We start from the raw sequence: 19,974 nt of genomic DNA, 5'->3' as shown, positions 1-19,974 counted from the left end.
GTGGCCGTTTGCATTCCTTGTGACATTGCCTCTTAGGGGCATTTGTCGCTTTTCCTGTTTGTGTGGCTGCCCATTTGTAGGGGCTTTGTAAAGGGCCTGCTCTAGGCCGGAGGCATGGTGTATAGCCAGGCCGTGGGTGGGGTGGCTGGGAGGACCAAGGCTGGCGTTGGGGTTGTGTCTGCATTCGAACCAGCCTCCACGTGGTTCTCGTGTGCACTACAGTTTGGAGCACCTGGGAGCAGTGGTAAAAGGAGGGCAGGGTGACCTAGGTACGCTGGAAGCCAGCTCTTACCTCAGTACTGTGGGGGCCACCCTGGGCACTCGATGCCAGGAGCACCCCTGGGGGCACGGTCACCCCCCCGCACACACACACCCCTCTGCTCTAGGAGATCTGCTGGTTAGGGAGTGGGGGTGGGAGGTTGAAGGTTAGGAGGTCTGAGGCTTGCCTATGGGCTTCCTCCCCCACCCCCAAGCCATGGACCCCTCCCCTGCTTTGCCCAGGGACTGTGGAGGGCACGGAGATGGCAGGCGCTCCCTGCCTCACCATCCCTCCCTAGTCTTGGCTTCCCCAATGCTGCTTACGTGGGCCACAAATTGGGCCACATGTTGTGGTCCTATCCTTGTTAGGCAGGCAGCACCCAGGCTCACAGGTGGGTGCTGGCACCATTGTCCCCTACGGTGGGACCCTGGTGTGTAGGGTCACCTCCTGCCTCTGCTTGGAGTCCACAGGACAGATGTTCTTTCAGCAGAAGGACTTGGACCTTTGACCTGACTGGGCAGCTCCATCAGTCCGGCCGGGTCTGGGGGAGGGGGTGGCACCTGCTGCAGGGAGGAGGGGCTGCTGCTGTAGGACACAGAGGAGCGGGCACAGCAGAACCCCTGTGAGCATCTGCAAAACTGGAAGCAGGTCTGTCCAGGTCCCGTGTGGACTAACGTGGGGATTCTGGATGATCCACAGTGGTTTTTCCTCTGCACAGTCTTACTGAGATGTGATTTACATACCATAGTGTTCACCTGCTTTAGCTCGAAGTTCAGTGAAAGTTTTTAAACATCTCATTTATGGGGCGCCTGGGTGGCTCAGTGGGTTAAGCATCCAACTCTTGATTTCGGCTCAGGTCATGATTTCAGGGTCGGTTGTGAGATAGAGCCCTGCATGGGGTTCCTCACTCAGCATGGAGTCTGCTTGAGATTCTCTCTCCCCCTGCCTTGCCCCCTGCTCATGCGCGCAAGCACTCTTCTCTCTCTCAAGATAAAATCTTTAAAAAAAAATAAAAATAAAAATGTCATTTACTTAAAGTTATCTCTATACCCAATGTGGAGCTTGAACTCCTGACGCTGAGATCAAGAGTCACATGCTCTTGCGACTGAGCCAGCCGGGCGCCCCCAGGTTCAGTGAATTTTAGTGTTTACAGAAGTGGACAGCCGTCAGCACAATGTCACGTTAGAACATTTCCATCACCCCCGAGAGAAACCCATGCCCATTTACAGACGCTCCACCTCCCCTAGTCCCCAACTCCCTTAGTCTATTTCTGTTTTTTGGTTTTTGTTTTTTTTAAGATTTTAATTATCCACTTGAGAGAGAGAGCAAGCACAAGCAGGGGGAACCACAGAGGCAGAGGGAGGAGCAGGGAGCCTGATGCGGGGCTCAATCCCAGGACCCTGGGATCATGACCTGAGCCGAAGGCAGACGCCCAACTGACTGAGCCACCCAGGCGACCCTCTACTTCTGTTTTTATGTATTTGCAGCAAAGGCTTTTGTTTCTTATTTTTAAAAAGATTTTATTTATGTATTTTGGGGGGGCGCCTGAACACGGGAAGGAGCAGAGGGAGAGAGAGAATCTCAAGCAGACTCCCCACTGAGCACAGAGCCCGACTCAGGGCTCCATCCCGTGACCCTGAGATCACGACCTGAGTGGAAACCACGAGTCAACACTTAACGGACTAAGCCACCCCGGCGGCCCTGCACCAAAGGCGTTTGAATGGCGTTCCCGCCCCCTAGGTGGGCCTCGCCACCCCTTGGGCCGAGGGTGACGTGGGCCAGGAGGGTGATGGGAGAGTCACGACTGACTGTGCACGGGGTCTGGGGGCTGAGTTGGGGAGAGGGGCAGGGCGGGGGTAAGGCTCTCTGCCTGCTGTGTTGCTCCAGCCTCCCTCTCTTCAGTTGCTGGAACTGTGGTGGCTTTGTGTGTTGGCATAGGGCCTTTGGGTCTGTGCTTGTCCAGGGTCGCCGAGGCTTGCTCGGTCGTAGAGGAGCCCAGCCACGGCCAAGTGAGAACGAGGACAGCAGCCTCCGCTGTTGCTTACGCTTGAATATAGTCAGGAGGACATCTTTTCATTTCCTCACTGACGTTCCTACATTTTTGGGTTAAAATGTATTGAAGTGATGCTGATGGCAGACCGCAACCAGGTTGTTGTCCAAAGGTGGATAAAATTGTCCCCACCCTGTCCCAGTTGTGATGACTTGAAATTTTTCTGATCTGAGAAATTTGAAAGGCTTGGAACACTGATTTAATTAGATTTCTCACTAGGACATTGCATGCACACTGGGCTCTGGTGGTCTCAACCACCTACGGGGCCCGGAGGTCACAGGACTCCTGGGGCACATGCTCATGAAGTGAGTGGTGTGGGCTCCAAGTCCCTGAGCTGGGGAGCCGGTGGGGCCCACAGCCAACTGTGGGCAGTGACAGAACTGGCCTGTTTGGGACAGTCCAGAGAACCTCTCGAAAATGTCAAGGGATGAAACAAGTGAGATGCCCTTCAACAGGTGAGCAGGTAGCTGGGCTGGTCCATCCAGCCCTGAACATGAGCCATCAAGCCAGGCAGAGACACGGAGGAACCTCAGGAGCACATCCCTGGGTGAGAGCAGCTGGGCTGAGAAGGCCGCACACCGTGTGGTTCCGGGTCTAGGACGTTCTGGAAATGGCAGAACTGGGGGTCGGTATAAGGATCTGCGGTGGCCGGGGTGGGGGAGGGTGATTGGGCGGAGCACGGAGGGTCAGGAGGGCCAGGAACTGCTCTGTGCCACGCTGTGATGGTGGATCGCTGTCGGTGACATTCGTCCAAACCCACAGGGTGTGCGGCACCGACAGCCCTGGTGTCACCTGCGGCCTGTCGTTCGTAATGTCCCAGTGTTGGTCCGTCAGCTGTCACAAACATCGGGCTCTGGCGGGGATGCTGGTCATGGGGGAGGCTGTGCATTTACAGAGAGAGGGGGTCTGGGGGAACTCCACCTTCCACTCCATTTTGCTCTGAACCTAAAATTGCTCTTAAAACAAGTCCAGGGTCCAGCCTTGGATGGAGCTGCGCTCCTCAGAACCAACTGCGGGGCTTTACGAAACCCACTCTGGGCCTCACCCTGGAGATCCTGACACCACTAGTCCGGGGAGGGCCTACGAATCTGTTGTGGGTTTTTGTTTGACTTTTGATTGTTAGATTTAAATAAAGTGCTTCAGAGAACTCTGCAAAGTGGCCAGGGTCGAATGGTTATTTCATATTAGACCGGAGGAGTTCCTGTGTAAGGGAAGTTTGTGTCCTTTGTTTTAAGTTAAATTCTCTAATAAAGAAGATGATGTGGAAAGGGCACGCATTCCAGTCGTTGGTTTGCTCTGTGCTGAAGTGTGAATTTGCACAGAACAGGCTGAGGTATTTGAGAAATTGAGTCATGCTTATACCTCTCACTTTCTTTGCTTTCTTTCTTTTTTTAAGATTTTATTTATCAGAGAGCAAGAAAGAACACGGGGTGGGGGGCAAAGGAAAAAGCAGGCTCCCTGCTGAGTAAGGAGCCCACTATGGGGCTCCAACCCAGGACCCTGGGATTATGACCTGAGCCGAAGGCAGATGCCCAACTGCCTGAGCCACCCAGGCTCCCCCCCCCTTTTCTTTTCCCTTCCCTTCCCTTCCCTTCATGTCAGGGCTCCTGGGTGGCTCAGTCTGTTAAACATCCAATTCTTAATCTCTGCCCAGGTCTTGATCTCATCAGGGACTTGTGGGTTCAAGCCCCACGTTGGGCTCCACGCTGGGCACGGAGTCTATTTAAAACAAATAAATAAATAAATGTCAGTGCGGGATGCCTGGGTGGCTCAGTCGTTGAGTGTCTGCCTTCGGCTCAGGGCATGGTCCCAGGGTCCTGGGATCGAGGCCCCCACCGGGCTCCCTGCTCCGTGGGAAGCCTGCTTCTCCCTCTCCCACTCCCCCTGCTTGTGTTCCCTCTCTCGCTGTGTCTCTCTCTGTCAAATAAATAAATAAAATTTTAAAAATAAATAAATCTCAATGCTATGTAGTCACTTATACCTTAGGCTTTAAAATCTTTCTAATTTACGTTTTTATTATAATTTTCTGGATCTAGATCATGTCCTCATGCCCTGACCAATTTTGTTTTCTTGTTGTAAAAGGAGAATAGGTACTCTGCTTTTTTGTTAGCAGTGTTGTGTGTGGATGAGAGATGAATGTCATGTCTGTGTTGCACTTTCCTTCCTTTACTTTCCCATGACTCTGCGTAAGGTAATATTTAAGTCCTCCTGAGTGAGCAGGAGACAGATTCTTCTCTGTCCTTATGAGTCCCCTTTTCCTGTCTGCAGGAGCCACGAGCCGTGCGCCTCTTTTCCACCTAAAAACTAATGTTCAGGCAGGACCTTCCTGAAAGTCAGCCCCGCTTCTGTGAGGCTCATCTGTCCTCCCCAGTGAGTGCTCTGAGGTGCAGGGATGGATGTCACCGGGCTCCGTGTGTCCACCTTTATTTCCCGGGGGATGTTGTATTTGGTAGAGAATTCAGGTCAGCAGTTTCCCCACCATCACGTGGCCTCCATGGTTTCTGACGACAGCGTGGATCCTTTCTCCCCTGTATGTAGCACGTCCTTTTACTCTGGCTGCTTTCAGGATTTTCTCCCAGGGCGCCTGGCTGGCTCTGTCGGAAGAGCATGTGACTCTTGCTCTCGGGGCCATGAGTTCGAGCCCCGCACTGGGGTAGAGATTATGTAAATAAATTAACTTAAAAAAAAAAAAAAGATTTTCTCCTAATTTTCAATTTTTGGTAGTTTGACTTTGATTTGTCTGGGTGTGGTTTTCTTTTCGTTTTCTGTTCCTGGGTGCTGAGCTTCTTGAACCTGTAAATTTATATCTATCACCAAATTTGGGGATGCTGTAGCCATTTGTTTTTCAAATATATTCTCTGTCCCGCCCTTACCTTTCTGGGACACCAGTTACACATATGTTACACCTTGTGGTGGTATTCCACAGACCCTGAGGCTCAGCTCATCTTTTCTCAAATTTTTCTGTCCGACTGGCTGGTTTCTATTGTTCCATCTTCAAATTTGCTGACTTTCTCTCTCATCTCCAGTTTGCTCTTCAGCCCATTCAGTGACTCTTTTATTTCAGAAATTGTTTTTCGATTCTAGACTTTCCATTTGCTTGTTTTATATCAGTTGACTTTCTCTGCTGAGATTTCCCCTCTTTTTATTCTTTATGGGCATATTTTTTTTCTGGTCTGTGAGATCATAGTTACAGTTGTGAAGTTGAAATCTTTGGGTGTTAATTCCATCATTGGGGCTAGCTCAGGGCCAGTGCACCATGATTGTCTTTTTTTCTTGAGTCTAGGTAGTGTTTTCCTGTTTCTTATTTTGAAGACCTTCGGATCATATTCTGAATGTTGTGACTGGTCTGTCGTAGAGGCCCTAGATTCTGTTCTGTTCTGTGAGAAGTATTGTTTGGGGGCAGTTAGCTTGTCTGGGCTGGAACTCCAGCTCTGCCTCCCTTGTCGTGGGCAGGAGGCAGGTGAAATGTGCTCACTTCTAGCTTTATCCGGCTGTGTGGAGTGAACCATGCATCATGCATGCCTGGCTCCGGGTCAGCCGGGCTTTGGGCTGAGTTTGTGTGCAGAGTGTGGGCACCCCCCACCCCCCTCTGTCTGGGATTTCCTTCCTCGCTTGGCAGCCGCTGTGTCAACCCTAGTCTCTGCTTTCTGGTTCTTGAAGGCCGCAGCGACCCGGTGCTGGAGATGAAAGCCAGGATCAGCGTGAGGCCCAGTGCCTTTGTGTTTGTTCTCTAGTGCCTCCCACCGTTTTCAAGCTGTCTTTGTGGGAGGCTTGGTCTGATGGGAGCCCCTTGGACACCAGCAGCCGTGGACTGTGTGCTGCTCCCGAAAGCTGGGTGGGGAGGCCCCTAGACCGTCTGGAAGATGGCTGTGTGCAGGTAGACCGCATTGTATTGATCCAGCAGCAGCAGAACATTCGAGTTTCTTCTCTGGGGCTGTCGCAAGCCATGCTGCTCTGTACGTTCAGGGGGTAGTTTTGTTTGCATCCCTGTTTTTGGTGTTCTTGGGTGTACACCCAGGAGCGGGACTCTGTGTTTGCCCTTTCAGGAGCTGCCGGGCTGTCTCCCATGGCGCTGCGCCGTCTCCCAGCCCTGTCCTCTGTGTGTGAGGGCCGGTTTCTCCAACGCCTGTGACCATCTTTTTGTTCTCTCCCTTTTGTTGTTCACAGTCGTGATCAGGGACGCGGGAGGGGCCGTCTGTGCGCCAGGCGGGACTGCAGCTCCCCGAGTGGGATTCAGTAATTCGAAGCCTGTTGGAAAGCTATAGTGACGCTTGTTCCATGGCTCCGAATCATCAAATATTCATAAAACATCTGTGGCGGAGAGACGGCTCGAGTAGCTCCTTTCCCCGTGAGCCTGCGTTTCAGGCCAGAACGGGCTGTGGTCTGGGGGGACGTGACCGGAGTGTGTGAGGTCAGGGTACAGGGCACTCAGAGCAGGAGTCTGCCGTCTGTGCCTGCCATCCGGGTCTCTTGGGAAGTGGTCACTCCTGGGATGGCGCCGCAGGGGCCAACCATCGAATCTTGCCACCTGGTGGACGGCTGGGGATGTTCTAGCGGTTGTTGGTATTGGTCAGATGACAGACAGGAGGCTCCTTGTGCTTCGTGAAGTGCTGGGCATGTGTGGGGCTGGGGCATTAGCTAGACAAACTCATTGTGAGCCCTGCAGTGGCCACTCACCTCATGGGTTCTCTTTGGGGCTGTGTGTCTCCGGGGCAGGGGTGATGGGAGCCTTGTGCCCCGCTGCTCCCAGAAGGCACATCAGTGGCTCTGGTCCTCATGTGTCAGAACTGCTTCAGGTCAAACCTGTCTGAGTGGTAGACATGCTGAATTCGAGAGGAAACCCAAGGGAATCCTAACACATATGTTGCCACAAACACTGCAGCTCAACTCACAAGGGTGGAGAAGTGGGAAAGATGCAGATGTCCGTCCTCCAGCAACTAGATAAACACCAGGTGGTCTGTATGCATGTGGTGGGGTCGGGACCCCTTTCTGCAGCGTGCGTGAGCCCTGACACGCTGCTCCTTGAGAGAAGCCCGCAGGAGCCACAGAGACACCCATACCGGCTTCCAGGAGCGGCTGGGGATGGGGAGGGCTCGGTGTTGAGCACCTAGCTGGGCGTCATCCTCAGAGGGGCCCGTGAGGTGGATGGTGGACAGGGACACCAGGTGATGGGACCTGGGGGTTGCTTCCCAGCTTTGTGCAAGTCTCAGGAGCAAATTGTTAAAAGGCTACACTAGAGAATCAGGAAGATTTCTGTGTCTTAACTTTTTGTGTTGAAATTCTTTTAACTTTTAGAACTTTTCCATGTAGAAAACATGAGCTAGGGGTACCTGGCTGGCTGAGAGGAGCATGCAACTCTTGATCTTGGGGACCCTGATTTCGGTCATGTTGGGTGTAGAGATTACTTAAAAATAGAATCTTTAAAAAGAAAGAAAGAAACAGCTATGCACACAAGTTGGGAAAATCGAATAAATAGATGTTGAGGCACTTGCTCTCTCACCCTCCTTTCTTCTCCAGGAGAACTGTGAGGGAATCCTGGGCATCTTACCACACTGAAATGGCTTTTTTATAAAGACTTATTTATTTTAGAGAAAAAGTGTGAGGGAGAGCATATGTGCAAGCCGGTGGGGGGGGGGGAGTGGGGGAGAGGGAGAATCGAGAATCTCAAGCAGACTCCCTGCTAAGCGCAGAGCTCAGCATGGGGCTCGATCTCATGACCTGAGCCGCAATCAAGAATCAGACTATCAACCGACTGATAGCGACCCAGGCGCCCCTGAAATTGCCTTTTTAAATAACAGCTTTATTAGATGTTCACATACCGTACAACTCACCTATTTAAAGAGTACCGTTTGGTGGTTTTTAGTTAGTCGTGCATTCACAGAATCGTGCAGCCGGCACCATGGTCCGTTTTAGAACATTCTGTCACCCCAGGAAGAAGCCCCAGCCCCTGACACCCACAAACCCGCCTCCTGTGTCTGTGGATGGGCCTGCTCTGGATGTTTCATGTAAACAGAATCACACTGTGTGGCCTTTGGTGTTTGGCTTCTTTCTGCAGTAATTATTCTTAACTGTTTTAGTCAGGCACTTGTAATTTTTCATTTTTTTTTTTCCTTTCAGGCAAAATATATCTCTCAGTGCATTGATGAAATCAAGCAAGAGCTAAAGCAGGACAACATTGCAGTAAAAGCAAATGCAGTCTGCAAGCTGACCTACGTAAGTACCAAGGACTGTTTGCTCAGGCGACAGCCCTTCACAGGGCCGCCCCCTCCCACACCCCTGCTGCGGTCAGGCTGCTTAGCCATCCCTCCATCGCTCCTCTGTCCACTCACCGCCCATTTCTACCCACCTGCCAAACAGGGATCAACAACATGAGCTCCAGGTGCTGGCCTTGGCGCGCAGGACTAATTTCTCAGAGTTGGGGGGGGGCGTGTCGTGATGATCCTGTGGCCCAGGGCACGGCGGACCCCACCTGGCCTGGGGCAGACTCCGCTCGTCTGGCCTCGTCTCTGGTCAGAAGGGAGGGGGAAGGCTTGCGGGGGACATCCTGTCGCCTTGGAGCTTTTAGGGGGAGCCGGTTCACTCTCACTGGCAGGGAGTCTGCGCCAGCGCTCGTGGACGCTGGCATGTCAGCTGCAGACGCTTACCCTCCGCCTTTGTGATGACCCGTCCCTGGGGTTCTAAACGCGGGGACTAGCGCCAGAAGGAACAAGATCCTCCAGGGTGTGTGTGCGGCGAGGCCCCCCCACTGGGCGTGTGCACGGTGTTTGCTCCTCCACCAGCTCAGACGGTGCTGCATGTTGGGGTTCAAGCCTTGGCGTGTGGGTGGAAGTCACTGGGCCTGTCTTTCCAACAGTTACAGATGTTGGGCTATGATATCAGCTGGGCCGCCTTCAACATCGTAGAAGTGATGAGCGCCTCCAAGTTCACGTTCAAGGTGAGGCGGATGAGCTTGCCGTTGGACCCGAACCTCGTGCTCACGGGGGGAGGGCATGCCCTGGCGGGAGGCCGTGCTCTGCAAAAACAGAGTGTGGGACGTGAGCCTTGGCCCCTTAGACGCCACCTCGGCATTTGTCATCTTCTTTATTAACTGTAACCTGCATGGTGTTTGTCTTTCAACTTTAAGGGATGTCTGTGAAATGGGTTCGTAGGGTTGGTTGTACATTTTGTAATACTAGTTAAAACAAACTTGTAATTCTTTCCCCCAAAACGAGCAAGCACTGACCGTCTTACTTGGAGGTCCCCATGTGCCCCCAGCCCCAGGGCCTCGTAGTGTTTCTGAGCGTTTCCCTGCACCTCACGGAGGCCCTGCCTGAGAGTGGTCTGGGGCCTACCTCCTCACTTGGTATCATAACGTGAGCGTGGCTCCCACTTTAGTGAATATTCTGCAGAGTGATTGTCAACACCCACGACCCGCCGGAGGGCCTTGCGTAGTTCTCCGGGGCTGGGGCAGGTTCCGACGGGAACGCGCGCCAGCAGGGCGGCGAGACCATCTCCAGGTCCCTGGGCCCCAGCACCCGCCTGTGGGTCACTGGCTGGGTCAGTCTTGGGCTCCCCTCTGATGGACACGGTCGTCCTGCCCGCGGGCCCCTCTCACTGAAGCAGCACACAGGAGGTGCTAGGCCTGGGCATGAAAGCATCACGTGCAAGAGTGATGGAGGCGTCTGCGTCAGCCTAGCGGGGAGATCTGAGAGCTAAGGAGAGCTAGTGCGTGGGCTGGCTTCCATATCCTGTCACAGAGGCAGTTCTGGGCTGCCAAGGAGGTGGTCAGGGCACGTGCTCGCAGAGGACCGGATGGTGTGGCCGACCTTACGAGAACTTTGTGTTTCAAAGCCTGCATCCTCGGAGCTCTGCGGCCGGTTCCTCCTCCTCCTCCTCGAATGACTTCTGGAGGCCCCGAGGCTGGCCGCAGGCTGTCGCTCCCTGGCCCGGGGGCTCCCTTGTCTCGTGTCTGATGCCCTCATGTCTGACTCACAGCGGATCGGCTACCTTGCTGCTTCCCAGTGCTTTCACGAGGGGACCGACGTCATCATGCTGACAACGAACCAGATCCGCAAGGTAGGCGGCCCTCCTGCACCCGTGGCTGTCATGGGCCCTCACCGGGTGCCCTCCTGTCCCCCGTCCCCACCATGTTCTCCATGCCAGCCTCTCTGGTGCTCCGAGCGAGCGGCGACTAGAAAGCGCTGAGGTCAGCAAGCTCTCGCTGTTGTGACCCCATCGTAAGCCCGTGGCTTCCAAACACGGCCGCGCTATTGTCCGAAGACACCCAGAGGTGGTGTAGCGGGTCTGTCTGCTCTCAGGCGGCGGGTGAGGCCAGAGTGTTGCCAGACTTCCGTCTTCCCTCACTGGTGCCTCTGGGTGTTGGAAGCCTGGCTCCCGGCCGCTGTCCTCCTCTCATGCCCTTCTCCTTTGGGCGGGAGTGCTCGCTGAGGTGCACACCCTTCCGCATGGGGGCCCTTCTGCCCACTGGGTCAGAGGGAGAGGGACAAGCAGACTCCGTGCTGAGCGCAGAGCCAGACTAGGGGCTCGATCTCATGACCCTGAGATCATGACCTGAGCCAAAACCAAGAGTTGGATGCTTAGCCAACTGCGCCCCCCAGGCACCCCTGCCCACCAGCTCTTCTGAGTCACATTGAGTGCATGTCTTAGTCATGTATAATGTTTGTGTTTGGAGATGGTCTTGAAGATTCCTGAGTAATAAATTTCTTCCTTGGTCCTAGAGCTTTGAGCATCTTTTGTGGAGTAGTAAGGGGGGGTGTCAGGGCGAATCAGGCTCGGCGACGGTTGGATGTATAGGCCAGACCCCATGAGGTGTGCTTGCCCCCACAGGGGGGCCTGGGAACCTGGGCTGGGCTCCTGGGCAGACCCTGCAGCACTCCAGCATAGCACTGGCCAGGGTACATGTTGGCACAGGACGGGCTGCTGGGCCGAGCACAGAGCCTGTGGTTCTGAGGCAGCCAGCCACGGGTCAGGTTGTGCGGCAGCGCTGGGCGTCTTGGGTGCCCCGTGGCTGTGAGGGGCAAGCTCAGCTGGGAGCAGCCCGTGGGGGTGTGTCACGGGGGGCAGCCAAAGGAGGGGGGTGGAGGGGCTCTGGCCCAGCTTGGGTTTTCCTGCCGGCCGGCTGGGCACAGGACACTCCCTACCCACCCTTCCGTAGCAGCCTCTGTTGAGGCCTAGATGGTCACCGCTTTGCACAGAGACATGCCAGAGGCAGGTCCCCTAGATCTGCTCTGCTGGGGAGACCGCCTGAGCGTGAGCTGTCCCCATAACGGAGCAGAGGATAGGCCTGCTCTGTCGTAAAACGTTCTCCTCCATTCTTGTCCCCAATGTCTGTAGTCTGCGTGTGTGTCATTTTAAATAAACCCACGACTTTTGGAACAATTTCTGCACACCGTCCCTGTCCCCCACTCCCCATGGAGCCCCTCGAGTGGGGCGCTCCCTGTTTAATGGTGACCCGTGTCCTCTCCACAGACCTCCGTTTCTGAAAAGCCCTGTGGCGGCCCTTCACTGGCCCTCTGTACATCACGGTGAATTAGGAGTGGTCATCTAGGGCCCGGGTTCTGTACCGTGGGTCCGATGCAGTTCCGCTGTGTCAGCTCGGGCCGGAAGGGGTTTAGGAGTCGGTGTTTTCGGGTTATTATTGCAGTCCAGAAGGTGACCTCTTAAAACGCGCCTTGGTATGTTTTTACCACGCTGTATGAAGTTTGGGGAGTTCCTTAGGAAAGTCTCCCCAGGGCGCCTGGGTGGCTCAGTCGTTAAGTGCCTGCCTTCAGCTCAGGTCATGATCCCGGGGTCCTGGGATGGAGCCCCACATCGGGCTCCCTGCTCTACGGGGAGTCTGCTTCTCCCTCTCCCACTCCCCCTGCTTGTGTTCCCTCTCTCGCTGTGCCTCTTTCTGTCAAATAAATAAATAAAATCTTAAAAAAAAAAAAGGGCAGCCTCTGCAGAGCAAGCGTGTGGTCCGCACGTTTTTCTGGTGTCGAGGTGAGGCCGTCTCAGTGGGAGCCGCACTGAGTGACCGGGGGTCTGGGCCGGGCATGTGCCGCTCTCATGGCCGGTTTTCCTGCTCACTTGAGAGAGGAAAGTCGGGCCAGAGCTGGCCTGCCTCCGGGAGGGGCCCAGAGGAGCCGTCCTGGCTGTCGTGGAGGAGGAACCCCAGGAGCGGCAGAGGTTCCTGGCTTCCGCGCTGGCCCCTCAGCCCCGGGGCTCTCACGCACGCGGCCCCCTGAGTGCTGGGACACTGGGCTGGGCCGGACTGCGGGCCGTGCTCCCTGGAACTGGCGGCTGCTTGGTGCCCCTCATGCAGGCCCAGGCCCAGACCCCCAGCCAGGAGCCGGTGCTGCCCGTCGGCACCTGCCTGCTCACTCTTCGCCCTCCTTTGCAGGACCTGAGCAGCCCCAGCCAGTACGACACTGGCGTTGCACTGACTGGCCTGTCCTGTTTTGTTACCCCAGATCTTGCCAGAGACTTGGCCAACGACATCATGACACTGGTGAGTTTGTGAGTGTGCCCAAGCCTCTTGGCCTTCGCTCTGTGACGTGACTTGGTCTGCCAAGGGGCCTGGAAAACCGAGGTTAAACGTCACACCAAAAACCCTCGGGTGTGCAGAAACGGGCGGGGTTCCCCCGGATGAGACGGGAGACTGAGTTGCTGTGCCCCCCCCCCCCCGTGGGACCCGGCCTCGGGCCATTGTCACCCTCATGTTCTTTCTTCACCTCCTTTCCAATAGCCCTGCTTGGGGCCAGAGGTGGGTGGCGCCTGGGCGAGCGCCCGTGCCATCCAGCGCGCGTCCCACCAGCTCCCACCTCACTGGTTCCCAGCAGGCAGTGAGCTCGGTGAGCCTGCTCCTTCCTGCCCCATCCCTGACGCCATGTGTCTTTCTCCGGCCATGGAGTGACTTCCTGTGCTTCAGTCCATTTGAAGGGCAAAAACCCCAGCCACTGCTCACCTCCAAGGTGTCCAGAGCATTTTTCTAAAATGCGGATGTCCTCTTACAAGCCCTGGTTCTCAGAGGCATCAGTCGTTCACCCAAATCTCCAACTGATTGGGAGGCCGTTTCCCATCGGTTTTATCTGGGCAGAGCAGAAGGGTGGCTGCTTTCCTCTCTGGAGAGTTCTTTCCATATAGGTCAGCCTGTTTGTTGTGTGGATGCATAGGTCCGGGCTTGTGGTTTCAGACCGTGTGTGCTAGCAGCTTCTAGATGGGGGGCCCGTACACCACAGCCCTGCTTCCTGCAGCTGCCCCCCACTGTAAGTCGCTTTGCCCACACGTGGCCCCGCTCTTTCGCTCACGTGGTCTCCCTGGTGGCTTTCGAGCCGCCACCGCAGGACCCCAGATACTGCCCTTCTGGCCCAGAAAGCTGCCGATGTGGTGAAGGCAGCTGCGAGTGTGGGAGGACGCTAGTGAGTCGTGGGGGCTGGGAGCTTTCTCGGGGTGTGGCTCCCCGGGGCCCGGACAGGTGGTAAGTCTGCCCACCTGAGGGCCAGCGGCCTTTCTGGCCAGAGTAGAGTTCCAGAAGGACAAGAGCTCCGGGATGGTCCAGTGTGGAGGGGAGCCCTGGACACCCCTTGGCGCCCTGCTCTAGGGACAGGCCTTGGACGCCAGAGGAGTCGGAGACCAGCGTTGACTGGCGAAGGCTCTTCTTCCAGTTCAAGTCCCCTCCCTCTGTTTGTCCTTCATTGGGTTCCAGTGAGTCTGAGAAGGGTGTCGGCTTCGGGAGGGCAGGTCTAGGGTCATGGACATGGGGAAGCTGGTTTCAGTTCCACACAAGACCCTGTTGTGTGGTCCCTGCGCTCGGGGCAGTGGCGCAGGCCCGGCTCGAAGGCCAGAAACCAGATGGGCTGGAGAGAGGGTGTCCCCTCCTGGTGACGGAGGGGAAACAGGGGTGGGTGTAGGAAGGTGAGCAGGGCGGGTGCGGGGAGGTGAGGCGTGGCCAGTGGAGATGGGGAGACCTGGGTGGTGGGGGAGGGGAGCAGGGCAAGTGTGGGGAATAGTAGCAGTGTGGAGGGGAGGCTGACCGGCCCTCTACTCCTGCAGATGTCGCACACCAAGCCATATATCCGGAAGAAGGCTGTGCTGATCATGTACAAGGTGTTCCTGAAATACCCCGAGTCGCTGCGCCCCGCCTTCCCCCGCCTGAAAGAGAAACTGGAGGACCCTGACCCCGGTTTGTTGATTCACGGTGGGACGGTGTGGGGGGCGCAGGGCTCCGCCAGCATCTGTGAGGACCTGGTAGAGGGTGTTGCAAGGGAAGAGTAGGGCTGCTAGGTCCTGGGATTTCCATCCTGGTGTCCCACCACAGACGGCATCTCCTTACTTCTTGGCACCATGAGATACCAGGTTTACCTTCTGCTTTCCCCGCTCCGGCCCTGGAATCCGCCCCGTCTCCAGGGAGCTGGTCCCATTTGTTGGTGTGGGATGTAGACCCCAAGCTCCGGGCGCTGGGCGTCCCCTTTTCCAGGCGCTCACTCAGTAGACACCCGCCATCCGCGCACGGGGGAGTGCCTGGCTGTGGCCGTCTGTCTGCCTGTTGGCATTCACGAGTATTCTGATGCCTTGACTGTGGTCCCACACCGCAGGGCTCATGCCAACCTTCCTCCTGTTCTCGGTCAGTCCTTCCCTCATCAAAGACTCTCTAGGCTGAGCTCACACAGCTTCTCTAAGCGTGAGGCAAGTTCAGCTTGTCTCGGGGGAACCTGCTTTATATCAGGGAGAATGGCAGGGTGTGGAAAGTTCTGGTAGGGGAAGTAGGAGCCAAGGTGGCAGGTGCGGTGGATGTCCTGCACTGGGGTTACTTTGATCCTTCAGGGGACCAGCCCCACAAACTCAGGCGATGCCTGGCTCTAAGAAGTTTGAACCATGTCCTCAGGTGATGGGCACAGTGCCAGGCACAAAGCAGGGGTGACGAGGCTACTGAGGAGGACAGTCCTCCTGGATAAGGGTGTAACCTCCATTTTGATGATACTCTTACTGATGAGGAGGTCCCCCCTTTACTTCAAAGGGGTGCAGTCAGCAGCGGTCAACGTCATCTGTGAGCTGGCCAGGCGCAACCCTAAAAACTACCTTTCCCTCGCCCCACTGTTCTTCAAGCTGATGACCTCCTCAACCAACAATTGGGTCCTCATTAAAATTATCAAACTGGCAAGTATCCCTCCCGAACTTCCCTTTTCTTACCCAGTGAAAAGGCCCCGGCGTGTCCTGGGAGCGCCCTGGGGGTGTGGGTGGGGGTTGGAGTCGGTGCAGTCTGTTCCTGCCCCGAGTGACCCACTGGCCTCTGTCATCCCTAGTTTGGTGCTCTGACCCCCTTGGAGCCAAGGTTGGGCAAGAAGCTGATTGAGCCTCTCACCAACCTGATCCACAGGTGAGCCCTGGAGCCCTTGGCCCTCGCGTGACCCCCGCCGTCTTGCACGTGCAGGCCTGCACTCCCTCTGGGCACGGGGACCCTGGGGAGAGTCTTATGGTGGAGAAGCAGAAAGGTTCCGGGAATGGGTTCAGTGTGTGGGAGTGTCAGAGGCCCCCACTGGCAGTTAGAAAGGGAGGCTCGTGTCCCTTGGGGAATGCCACCGACCCGGGTGACAGCCGTGTGCACGGGGGGCCGGCAGACGTGCGCTCTCCCTGCATTTCTCAGGCGTCCTGCTCCTCACGCCTCTGCTCTTCTCCCTCCAGCACGTCCGCCATGTCCCTTCTCTACGAGTGCGTGAACACAGTCATCGCAGGTGAGGGCCAGCCACCTGGGCGAGGGCAAGCGGCTGTGGCACGTGGAAAGCCTTCCCTGCTCCCACCCTGGGCACCGAGGTGGGGCCCCACAGTGCAGGGAAGACCCCAAGATCCTTCGCCCCATGTCCCTGCCACCCCCCTCTGGATCCCCTTGGGAGGCGGGGACGGCTCGTGGCACACCTGTCAGCAAGACCTTCTTCCCTGAGAGTTTTAGGGCAGGTCTCAGGCACCATGCCATCCCCTGTGGGTCCTAAGCATCGGAACCTACTACAAAAAGGTTTCGTGAGCTGGGACCAGAAGGCACTCCTCAAAGTCTGCTTGGAGTCCCGCCTGTTTCAGTCGGTCTCCAGCCAAGGACCACACAGAGCACTGGCTGATGTGTTTCTGCACGCTTGACAAGTTGAGCCCCTCTACCCACGTTATTTGTTGGAGCCAGAGTCGTGACCCACGGGGTTCACCTCCTCATTGCTTGTCTGTCTGCCTGAAGCTGTTGGGAAGCCAGCTTTGTGGTCCCTCCTCAAGGCCCTGTGGGCAGCCTGAAATTCAGCAGTTCGCAGGAAGCTGGCCCAGGGTCCACACTCCATGATTAGAGCCATGTGGTCCCTGAGGCTCAGTGACGCTGGCAGAGAGGAAGCGTGGGCCTTTGGGGCCGGCTAATGCCAGAGGCAGCAAATGCAGGACCTGGAGGGCAAGTCTCTGTGTCTGGAGTGGTCGGTGGGGGACCCAGGATATAGTAGGGTCAGAGCTGCCCACGGTGATGGGCAGGGGGCTTGAGGGCATAGGGCGAGGCAGCAGGCCTGGTACACGGCAAGGCTGGTGGGTCTCAGGTGGTTCTAAGAGCCGGCAGGTGGGGTTGGCCCAGGCTCTGCGGACCTGCCCTGGATGGGGGAGCCTGCCATGGGGTTGTGGTCTGTGCTTCCGGCCATAGAGCCCCAGCAGCCAGATGCCATCTCGCGAGCCAGCCTCCCCGGGAGAGCAGTTGGGCCAACAGTGCCCGGTGTGGCGTCCCAGTGCCCAGGGTGGACGCGGGTGGGTGGGCCTCTGCACATGGGTGAGGCTTGGCGAGTTCCTGAGGCGAGGTTTTCTGTTTCAGTTCTCATCTCCCTGTCCTCTGGCATGCCTAACCACAGCGCTAGCATCCAGGTGCGTCCTGGGTGCAGACTGCCCTGCGCTGCAGTCGGGAGCAGCCTGGGGAGGGGCGGGGGGCGGGGGATATGCCGCCCACCCCACATCTGCAGCCGTCACTCATGCATGGCGCCCGGCACTGGGCCCTGGCCAGCCTGGTCTGTGCAGTTGACAGTTGGGGGGGGTGGACACAAATGTTAGCGCCCCTGGAAGCCACCGGGGTGTCAGTGTGTGCGTCGGCGGGCGTTCCCCAAACGTGTCCCTATGGGTGCTCGCAGGCAGCTGTCCTCTTGTGCGATGGGTGCTGCGCCAAGTGGGGCCTGGCGTCCTCCACCCTCCCTGGTCGCTGGGCCTCCGGGCTGGATCAGGGGCTGAGGCTGGGCCTGCACTCTTGCCTCAGGAGGCGTGACTACTGTCACCTTCCCCTTTGCAGCTTTGCGTTCAGAAGTTGAGGATATTGATAGAAGACTCCGATCAGAACTGTGAGTTTCTCCTCGCCCTGCACACCCCATAGGTCCTGCGCCCGAAGTCTTTGTGGCGCCGGGGCTGTCGGCCTCGTAAGCAACCAGGCGCTCGCGCTCCTCTGCCGTGCGGCCCGCGCGCATCTGACGCCGGGTCTGTCTGGGGCAGGGAAGTGCTCCCGGGCCTGGCCTGTGCAGGGCCGGACAGTGACTTTGTCCAGCTCTGCGGGCCCAGGAGCATCTGCCGCTGTGGCGGTGCGGGGCATGGCCCGTGCCTGTGCCGGGGGCGTTCACAGAACGGGGCTTCGTGTCGGACGTGGCCCGTGGCCTGCCGTTCACCACCCCAGCTTTAGAGGCTTGTGCGTTTGGGTCGGTCAGGGGCAGACTGGGGCACCCGGCACCCGGCGTGCCGCTTAGGACCCCGGGGGCCTGCGTGCGGCCGATTCTGACCGCGTCTAGGTGGTCGGGCTCGGGCTGCAGACCCGGCCTCGCTCTTTCTGTGCAGGCCCCGAAGCCTGTGAGGGCGTGTCCAGGTTAACTGCATCTCGCCATCTCCGCAGTGAAGTACCTGGGCCTGCTGGCCATGTCCAAGATCCTGAGAACACACCCCAAGTCCGTGCAGGCTCACAAGGACCTGGTCCTGCAGTGTCTGGACGACAAGGACGAGTCCATCCGCCTGCGGGCCCTCGACCTCCTGTACGGAATGGTGTGTGCCCCGCCCCAGGCCTGCTCGCCCCGCCCCACGCTGGCCCTGCCCTGCCCTCACCAGCTCCTCCCCGCCCCCAGGTGTCCAAGAAGAACCTGGTGGAGATTGTCAAGAAGCTGATGAGCCACGTGGACAAGGCCGAGGGCACGACCTACCGCGACGAGCTGCTGACAAAGATCATCGACATCTGCAGCCAGTGCAACTACCAGCACATCACGAACTTCCAGTGGTCCGTGCCCAACAGCCCGGGGGGGCGGGTGCTGGTGCCTGGGGCACGCCTCAAGGGCTCCCTCCCGCAGGTACATCAGTGTCCTGGTGGAGCTGACCCGGCTGGAGGGCACCCGCCACGGCCACCTTATCGCTGCCCAGATGCTGGACGTGGCCATCCGCGTGAAGGCCATCCGCAAGTTCGCCGTGTCGCAGATGTCCGCACTGCTCGACAGCGCACACCTGGTGGCCAGCAGCACCCAGCGCAACGGCATCTGCGAGGTGCTCTACGCAGCCGCCTGGATCTGCGGGGAGTTCTCCGAGTGAGTGGCTCCCCGGGGGGGAGAGGGCTGCTGGCAGACCTGTGTCCCCGGGCCCCTGCTGGCCGCCCTGGTTTCTCCTTCCTGGGGTTTCTCTCTGCCGAAAGAGCTCCTTTAAGCACACGTGTTTCCCACCCCCAGAACAAGCGAGAAGCCGGTCCCAGCGTGGCCCAGGACAGCTGCATCTGTCCCCAGCTCTTCTCTTTTCCTTGCCCGTTGCAACTGTGGACGCTCCGTCACCCAAATGGTGCTGTCGCTTTGCTTTTGTTTGCTCTTCTCGATGCTTTTGCCTGCGGCTACTGTGCGATTGTCCCTCGGTCACTGCTTTCTTCCTTAGGGTCCTCTTCCTCCTCCTCCGGATAGGGGAGTGCGCCATGTGACCCCCGTAGCAGAGCGGTCCTGGGGCTGGGAGCCACAGGGGTGGCGTGCTCATCGGGCCCTCGCTGTCCGCAGGCACCTGCAGGAGCCCCACCAGACCCTCGAGGCCATGCTGCGGCCCAAGGTCACTACCCTGCCCGGCCACATCCAGGCCGTGTACGTGCAGAACGTGGTCAAGCTGTATGCATCCATCCTGCAGCAGAAGGAGCAGGCTGCGGAGCCAGAGGCGGCCCAGGACGTTACCCAGCTCATGGTGGACCGGCTGCCGCAGTTCGTGCAGAGCGCGGACCTGGAGGTCCAGGAGCGGGTCAGTGTTTCTCGGGGGGCTCCCACCTCTGGAAGAGCCCGTATCTTGTGCTTGTGTCTTCCCAATAGCAGCCAGCTTTGCCTTTCCCCAAGGGCAACTTGGAGAAATCCGTTTTCCAGGGCTCTGCCCCAGCCGGGGGTGTGGGCAGATCTGGGCCACCCATGGTGGGGGAGGCAGGGGGTGCTGGCCCACAGGGGGGGCCTGGGAGGGGAGGGGACACAAGACAACAAACAAGTAGGAGCCGCTGTAAGGGTGTGTCATTGGCCTTTGAGGGAAGCATCCTGTTGGCAGCGGGTTTCTCGGTGGGTGAGGACCGGGGTTCCCGCCATGGTGAGAGCTGGTTTGACATGTCCTGTGTGACAGCAGCTGGGTGGGAGTTTGTGGGCATCAGAGGCCAGGCCGCTTCTGGTGCCCTGTGGGTGACACAGGGCCCTCAGGTTTCCAAACT

General features: G+C 57.6%; 1 protein-coding gene across 1 annotated transcript in view; it reads left to right on the top strand.

The window, feature by feature from the left end:
* AP3D1 (adaptor related protein complex 3 subunit delta 1) overlaps positions 1-19,974 on the top strand; it is a 38,323-nt gene that overhangs the window by 6,251 nt on the left and 12,098 nt on the right. The window contains exons 2-15 of the mRNA XM_032394664.1: positions 8,427-8,522; positions 9,163-9,243; positions 10,284-10,364; positions 12,691-12,798; positions 14,343-14,472; positions 15,307-15,446; positions 15,593-15,666; positions 15,972-16,021; positions 17,116-17,165; positions 17,581-17,629; positions 18,169-18,314; positions 18,395-18,543; positions 18,614-18,844; positions 19,295-19,526. Coding sequence (XP_032250555.1) covers positions 8,427-8,522; positions 9,163-9,243; positions 10,284-10,364; positions 12,691-12,798; positions 14,343-14,472; positions 15,307-15,446; positions 15,593-15,666; positions 15,972-16,021; positions 17,116-17,165; positions 17,581-17,629; positions 18,169-18,314; positions 18,395-18,543; positions 18,614-18,844; positions 19,295-19,526 — 1,617 coding nt within the window. The remainder of the gene's footprint in view (positions 1-8,426; positions 8,523-9,162; positions 9,244-10,283; positions 10,365-12,690; positions 12,799-14,342; positions 14,473-15,306; positions 15,447-15,592; positions 15,667-15,971; positions 16,022-17,115; positions 17,166-17,580; positions 17,630-18,168; positions 18,315-18,394; positions 18,544-18,613; positions 18,845-19,294; positions 19,527-19,974) is intronic.

The sequence above is a fragment of the Phoca vitulina genome, unplaced genomic scaffold (assembly GCF_004348235.1).
Source record: "Phoca vitulina isolate PV1807 unplaced genomic scaffold, GSC_HSeal_1.0 scaffold81, whole genome shotgun sequence".
NCBI lineage: Eukaryota > Metazoa > Chordata > Mammalia > Carnivora > Phocidae > Phoca > Phoca vitulina.
This window is presented reverse-complemented; position numbering and strand designations above follow the sequence as displayed.